Source organism: Anarrhichthys ocellatus, unplaced genomic scaffold (genome assembly GCF_004355925.1).
Source record: "Anarrhichthys ocellatus isolate YVR2014 unplaced genomic scaffold, GSC_Weel_1.0 scaffold135, whole genome shotgun sequence".
In the NCBI taxonomy this organism is placed as follows: Eukaryota; Metazoa; Chordata; class Actinopteri; order Perciformes; family Anarhichadidae; genus Anarrhichthys; species Anarrhichthys ocellatus.
The window spans coordinates 402,718-410,668 of NW_022280165.1; the positions used below are offsets into that span (position 1 = coordinate 402,718).

General features: G+C 44.0%; 1 protein-coding gene across 1 annotated transcript in view; it reads left to right on the forward strand.

The window, feature by feature from the left end:
* The first annotated feature begins 159 nt into the window (after positions 1-159).
* Positions 160-7,951, forward strand: part of cpxm1a (carboxypeptidase X (M14 family), member 1a) — a 10,736-nt gene continuing 2,944 nt past the window's right edge. The window contains exons 1-10 of the mRNA XM_031877413.1: positions 160-493; positions 1,530-1,639; positions 2,812-2,951; positions 3,078-3,162; positions 3,929-4,079; positions 4,175-4,263; positions 4,665-4,788; positions 5,544-5,740; positions 6,111-6,290; positions 7,346-7,640. Of these exons, the coding sequence (XP_031733273.1) occupies positions 181-493; positions 1,530-1,639; positions 2,812-2,951; positions 3,078-3,162; positions 3,929-4,079; positions 4,175-4,263; positions 4,665-4,788; positions 5,544-5,740; positions 6,111-6,290; positions 7,346-7,640 (1,684 nt within the window). The 5' untranslated portion in view covers positions 160-180. The remainder of the gene's footprint in view (positions 494-1,529; positions 1,640-2,811; positions 2,952-3,077; positions 3,163-3,928; positions 4,080-4,174; positions 4,264-4,664; positions 4,789-5,543; positions 5,741-6,110; positions 6,291-7,345; positions 7,641-7,951) is intronic.

Below are 7,951 nucleotides of genomic sequence, written 5' to 3' on the forward strand. Positions count from 1 at the left end.
GGGGAGGGAGGTGAGGTGAGGGAGGGGAGGGGGGGAGGTGAGGGAGGTGAGGGTGAGGGAGGGAGGGGAGGTGGGATTGAGGAGGAGCGAAGTGGATGGAGGTCTGGCTCTCTGTCATCTCCACATAAACTGGCCATGCCCCCCCTCCTCCTCACTCTGCAGCAGCAAACAAAGAGGAAGATGGAAAAGTCATTGTGCACGTTGGTTGCAGTGATTCTTCTGGGTGGATTTTTAGACGCAGCGCTGACAGACGATACAACAACTGAGATGAATTCATTATTTAACAACACAACTACAGCTGAGTCTGTCTCTGTGCAGCCGCACGATCGCGTCACAGACCGACCGACTCCAACAGCAGCAAGGACAAAGTTATCCAAAGAGAAACAGCTGGACACCAAAAACATCAGCCAAGACAGTGAAGAAGAAAACAAGAATGAAGAAGAAGAAGAAGAAGAAGAAGACAGCAAGACAGAAGATAAGGGAACACAACGCGGTAGGACGAAACATTTACTTGGTTTGACTTTTTTCATGAAGCTTTGAGTAGCTAACGATACTTCAAGCTGATTAAAACCAATTATTAAGATTTTAAATGAGTGAAATAAATATGACTTTACATGATTTTGTTACATTAATGCTGCAGAATAACAACGAGTTTCTTTTCAAACTATTTCCATTATTCCATTATGTTCTTGATTAAAGGATTGATAGTTTGGTTTATAGAAGATCTCTATTGATCACCTAATCAGCTGTTTGTTTCAGCTGTATGGGGCATGCTGCATAATTACCTACATTGGATTATTGTAGATAAAATATTTATTATTTTATCTACAATAATTATTATATTAGTCAGAAATAGTGGGACATGGGACATGTCTACAGGTTGTTCGTAAACAACACATTGTATTCAGTTTTCTATCACAAAAGACGAAGAAAATCAGCAAATATTCACGTGTAAGAAAGTGGAGCGAGTGAGTGCAGATCGACTAACAGCTCCACATGTTAAAGGGATTTGTCACAATCAGAACCGTTTATTTGCCAAAGTCTGTTGCACATACAAGGAATCTGACATATTGTTCTAATGTAAACCTCCTTAAACCAGACGTCTTCATTCTGCTCCTCCTGCTTGGGTTTTAAAGATGTGGCAGTGAAAGCATCCCTTGACCTAAAGAGAACACACGTTAAAGAGAACTGTTTGATCCTGCCAGTACTCGTAGTGTTACTGCTCCTTCCCAAAGACATGAAACACGCTGCAGCTGTAGCTGCGCTGGACATTTGACTTTCCTCTCAAGCCTCAACTTCGTCTCAAATTACAATCAAACCCTCCACGGATTCGCTTATCTGCAGTTTCCTCTGCAGAGGGCCTCCAAGCTTCCACTGAACTGACCCGGGATGATGAGAGATATTCCACATAACAGCCTCTGATTACATCAGACATGTGTTTGCTTACCATGAGGGAGAGTTCAGTCCCAGAGCTGTTTCTTTATAGCAGACACAAACCCACAGGGGACCTGATCTCCCTCTCCTTCCAGACTGCCCCCCTATCGGCCTGGAGTCCCTGCGCGTCGATGACAGCCAGATCCAGGCTTCTTCCTACCAGCGGACGGGTCTGGGTCCTCACAGAGGGAGGCTGAATATCCAGGTGGGTCTAGATCTGGATCAAGCACAAGTACAGTGAGCTGCTTCTTATGGAAGTGTAAAGACATAGAATAACAGGAACTCATATAGTGTGTGTTTCCAGAAGTAGAAATATCACTTCACTTGATTAAACTGAAGCTCTGGAGGGACTTTGTCTTTTAAAGAGATCCTGCTGAGGTTTATAAGATGATCAGAAATAAACATTAGGTATGAATACCATGATAACAGGGTTGCAACTAATTATTATTTTCATTAACTGACACGTACTTTATCGATTAATTGTGTCCAAAAGATTATTAGAAAATAGTGTAAAGTTCCCTAAGCCCAAAATGACATCTTCAAAGTCCTAGTTTTGGCCAAAGAACATTTCAAAATCCCAAAATATTCAATTTATCATCATGTAAGACACAAGAAAAGAAGCAAATCTTGCATTTTTGCTTGAACAAGACTGAGTCTGGAGCCACACTAGCAGCTCTGTGAGGCTGAACTAAGATACATGCTAACACTTGCTAATTGCTACTGAACACAAAGTACAGCAGCGGCTGATGGGAATGAAAATCGTTTTGTATTTGGTCAAAACAAATGAAACTTTTGAGCTGATGATGGCATTAGATGATCACTAAATGTATTAAAAATCATCCTCTGGGGACCATGAATATCTGTACAAACTGTCATAACAATCCATCCGAGATGAGTCTGGACCGAAACAACAGATTTACACGTTTCAGAGCCTTCAGCTCTGTTATGAATGAGTGCTTCGTTGTTCATATTGTGAATCATGCAGATGTACAAATTAACACACACAATATGATGTCCCTACTCCTTCACTGTAGTTCACATATTTTCTGCTGCATGTTTCTTAAACTATAAGATAAAGTAGCCCCCCCCCCCCTTGCTGGCATGTAAGATGAATAAAAGCTCCAGTGATTGGATCTGAAGTAGGAGAAAGTGCTCTTGTTAAGTTTCTTGGAAATTAAATAATCTGTCAGATACAGAGCCAGCAGTCCTGTTCCACACCCGACCCCCCTCTCTTGTTCTGCAGTCTGAAAGCAATTATCTTAAAATCAGGGTCAACACCGAAGTCTTATGCAACGCTACACACCGAGGCGGAGGCAAGCCTGCAATAGGTTCTGCAGTTGACAAAAACAACAACTTCTGTGTACCATGTGTTTTCAGTCTGGCATCGAGGATGGAGACCTCTACGACGGAGCCTGGTGTGCAAAGTATAAGGACCGGCACCAGTGGCTAGAGGTGGACGCCATCCACCTCACCCTGTTCACTGGAGTCATCATGCAGGGCCGCAACTCCATCTGGAGGTCAGGGATCAGGGTTAAAAGGCTTTGTTCCAAGACATGTATTTAAAACTGCTGCTAAAACACACAAAAGACTGTTTGACAAGTCAGAGCACAATGTTAACACACATCTCTTGGTCTTTGTTACAGTTGGGACTGGGTCCACACCTACAAAGTCCAGCTGAGCAACGACTCTGTGAGCTGGGAGAGCTGCATGAATGGGACAGAAGAAGCGGTATTAACACAGTGTCTTTGAGTTCTCTAACATAGAGGAATGTATAACGTGACCACGGACCTCTACTGATGGAAAACAGATTTACAAGAGTTTGTGCCAAAGTGAAATATGTACCGTGAACTAAAGCTCAACTGCTCTTACAGAGGAAGAGAGGAAACAAATAGAGTAGAGCAGGAAAGTGAAACTATTGGTTGGCATTATAACAGTATAAATTTATATATATTAGAAATCTCTACAACAAAAGATCTAAATGTTCAAACTAAAACATTGATGAAGGCTGCAGCATGCAGATGGAAACACCTTTAATCCAAACCTGCAACTTGTTTGCAGTTCTTTTGAACATCTGATCTGTTAGCAAGCAGCTGGTGGTTAATACAGATGTTGTTCTCTCTTCTACCGTGAGGTGGTGTTCAGTCCTGCTTGTTGTCTGTTATCTCAAACACCTTTGAACAGATTTCAGTCAGACGTGAGTGAAAGTTATTTCAAGAGTCAACAAACATGTTCAATCTTTTCTGAGCTACTGCACACTAAACTATTGGACAACTTACACTTTAGACCTGGTGATGGAGGATCACCAAAGTCATTAGGATTCATCCTCTGGGGACCACGAATATCGGCACCGAGTCGCACTGCAATCCATTCCGTAGTGTGGACCAACTGCTAAGAATGTCTAATTCTGTTATTCTATATTAAAATAACAACAACGCACATCTGCAGGGGATCCTAAAATGTTCAAACCGATGTGATGCAACATTGAATTGTACAGATATTTGAAGGAAACCAGAATCCAGAGGCCCCGGTGCTCGGACTCCTTCCTGTTCCCACCGTCGCCCGATTCCTCCGCATCAACCCTCAGACCTGGTACTCTAACGGCACCATCTGCCTCAGGGCGGAGATACTCGGCTGTCGAGTCGATGGTAGGTTGCAGCATGAAGCACAGTACGTTTTGTCCCTTTTCTTTAAAGGCGAGGTTGTCTTTCAGGAAGTCAATGTGCTCTTTCTTTCCTCGTAGATCCAACAGACAACTTCTACTCAGAGCGAGAGCCCGGATCAGAAGACGCTCTGGACTTCAGACAGCACAACTACAAGGAGATGAGAAAGGTTGGAGTGTGATGACCGGCTGCAGGGCCACACATGCATGATGAGTAACTTTGGTTTCCCCTAAAGCTGATTCCAAACTTCTTACTCAGACTCTTAACAGTTTGCAGATTTCCTCACAGTTCACATTTAACCGTTTGATGACTTTTAGTCAAACTTCTTAACACCAGAGTTGGAATTTAACCCAAGTACATTTACTCAGGTACACACTTAAGGTACTTCTACTTCTACTTCATTACATTTCAGAGGGAAATGTTGTACTTTTTAATCCACTACATTCAGCAGCTTTAGTTACTTTACAAACAAAACAACTTGGACTGTTGGTTGGACGAAACAAACGTTAATCTATCATTTGGGCTCTGGGTGATTGAACTCTTCCTCCACCACTGTGCTTAACCCCAAAGCTCATGAAGTCTGTGACAGAGGAGTGTCCGGACATCACCCGCATCTACACCATCGGGAAGAGCTACCTGGGCCTCAAACTGTACGTCATGGAGATCTCGGATAACCCCGGCAAACATGAACTAGGTAAGAGTGCTTTGACTCTTCTTCTACGAGTTGAAACCTTAAAAGTCTGAAGGATCTGGACCAGAGTTCATGGTGTTCCTCTCAGGGGCCCAGTTCCACATCCTCCGGTGTTTATTCAGACTTCTTTTCCTGCAGCAGCAGCAACACACAGGGAGGCTTGGGTGTCTTCTAGAGAAGGCCTCTCTCAGATAAACAAACTGATAACCGCTTGAAATCGGAGACGGCTCTCTCTCTCTATGTGATGTTTTCAGATGCAGGAATCTCTACATCTGCCAAAAAGCTTAAATGAGTTCAGTGGAGGGCAGCTTTCTGTCTTTCTTCTCAGGCAACAGATTTCAAAACTGCTTCACATCCAAGAGGAAATAATGGGAATTTGGGTTAAATTATTGACACCAGGCGATTCAGCGGTTTCATGGTTAATGAACTCTGGTGTCCAATCCAGGAGGAAAATTGGCTTTTTCAAATTTTTGTGCTGATTTTGGGTCTTTGGAAGTCTCAGCTTTAAGAATGCCATCAAGTCTGGCCAATCCATGTACGAGTATTGGCAAAGTGCGGTCACACTGTTGCCTAACACAATGCAAACAAGATGTGCTCCTGATGTGGCTCTGGGATTTAACTTTCACCTACTGAATAAAATCGAAATGTCAAATGCTTCATGTTTTGTGTGGTTCAAGCTGATGTTGGGCCCAGATAAATACCTCCACATTCTACTTGCTTGGCAAATAAAACGACTCCTTGAATTTCTCTCTTGGCAGGGGAGCCTGAGTTCCGCTACGTGGCCGGGATGCACGGGAACGAGGCCCTGGGCCGAGAGCTCGTCCTCAACCTCATGCAGTACTTGTGCAGAGAGTACAAGAAGGGCAACCGGCGCATCGTTCGGCTGGTGACCGAGACTCGAATCCACCTCCTGCCCTCCATGAACCCTGACGGATACGAAGCAGCTTATGAGAAGGTGGGCGATGTCAAAGTGACTCTGTGTAGGATTAACACTCATGTTGTCTTGTAGTTGAAGGAGAGAGGGCAGATCTGCTTCCTTTGTCTATTCTGGGTTGGACTGCAGGTTGGGTTTGGTCGATCAGGGATGGTAAAGGGATTGGCATCATTTTTCTGGCATTTCATCAAATTCACAGATTAGCCTGATGGAGACACGCTGACTAATAACACCCAAAACTACAACTAATTTAAGCTCACATGAAACATGCTGTGACAAAAATGGTGGTGTTGACCAGGAAGTTGAAGTCCCCATTTTATAGAGTATGCAAGGAAACTACAGTGATGGAATAGTTGTCTAAATGTCCCTGTTTCTGACCGATCTGCTGCAGGGCTCTGAACTGGCCGGCTGGGCCGACGGACGATACACCTTTGAAGGAATCGACCTGAATCACAACTTCCCAGACCTGAACAACATCATGTGGGATGCCCAAGAGACGGCGGCAGATACATCTAAAGTCCCCAACCACTACATCCCCATGCCAGAGTACTACACTAAAGAAGACGCCATGGTGAGGACATGTGGTGTAGGGGAGAGTAAAACGTCATGAATATGAGTATTTCAATCTGTTGTGGCCAGATATAAAAGCTTAGGGAGAGTCCTGGCCACATCACAAAGCAGCCCTGAGTAGAGTAAAACCACATTAATAATACACTACCGGAAAGAAAAGTTATAATGTGCAACCTTCCCTCATTTCTGACAAAAACATAGAGAATAACGCACTAGAACACCATATAGGACCCACACATGGACACGAGGGGAGGAGGAACTAGAGCCAGAGCTTATATTAACCCATTTAATCAGTTACACATTCAACTATGGGTAATGTAACAGTAAACAATATTGTAACAATCAATGAGGCATTTGAGCATTTAGGAATTTAGTTCGAGCCAAGTGTAGGATGTGAACAATCCACCACTGTGGCGCAATCTACTGGTGGTATGAAGAACGCTGTAAAAGACTAGAATCACCAAAATTCAACTTTCCGGTACAAACCGAGGAAGGACTTTGAAAACAGACATATTATTTCTTTCAAACTTCAGAAGCGGTTTGAAAGAAATACAGTTTACTGCATCAAAGGACCAAATTCTGCTACTTAAAAAGAAAAAGCGTGACATATATTGGTGCATGAATGTAGGTCACACTGAAAAGCTGTTTTTAAGGCTGGTTTAAAGGAAAACAGAGGTTTCACTGGAGGCCTCAAACAGTACACAGTAAAAATATCACCAAATTTCAATATATTCACCTCACGTATTATTTTTTTGTAATTTCTGCTTTGTTTTTTTGTTACTGGTATGGCTTTCATGGGAACACCTTAGCCTACCATCCTACATGTTGAGCTTGTAGATGGTAACACACAGGAGGTAGTTTAGGCAGAGGACTCGGCTGTGACTGAACGTTGACAGGATGAAGAACAGAGCACCGCCTTGAGAAATTTAAATGTAATCAACAGATGCAAATAACTTTCTGCGCCATTTGATTTACAAATGAAGTCTGAGAATTCTAAACCAAAAGCATCACAACAAAGTCCATATAGAACTATATCAGTGTGTCCATCCCTCCCAGGTTGCACCAGTGACGCGTGCTGTCATCAATTGGATGCAGGACATCCCCTTCGTGCTCAGTGCGAACCTCCACGGGGGAGAACTGGTGGTCGTGTACCCCTTCGACTGCACCCGGGACTGGGCCCCTCAGGAGGACACCCCCACGGCGGACAACGCTTTCTTCCGCTGGCTGGCCACCGTCTACGCCTCGACTAACCTGGCGATGTCCAACCCCAACCGCCGCATCTGCCACTACGAGGACTTCCAGTCACACAACAACATCATCAACGGCGGTGCCTGGCACACCGTCCCCGGCAGTGAGTCCCCTGTTTGAATGATGAAAGTCATCATTTTAAAATGGAACTATGTGGGGACCATCCTTACAAAACACAATACTCTTAAATTAAAGTGGTTAAACCCTTAAATCACCATCAGGCAGGTGGGTACAAGGCAAGAAGGGACAGGAACCAAATGCAGACATCTATTCTTACAAGGACAGTGACAGAAGAAAAGTGAAGACACAAAAGCTTACTGGCATGGGTAGCAAGCAAGAAGTCCACAGGGGAACAGGACTGGAGCGAGGTACAGGGGAACAGGACTGGAGCGGGGTACAGGGGAACAGGACTGG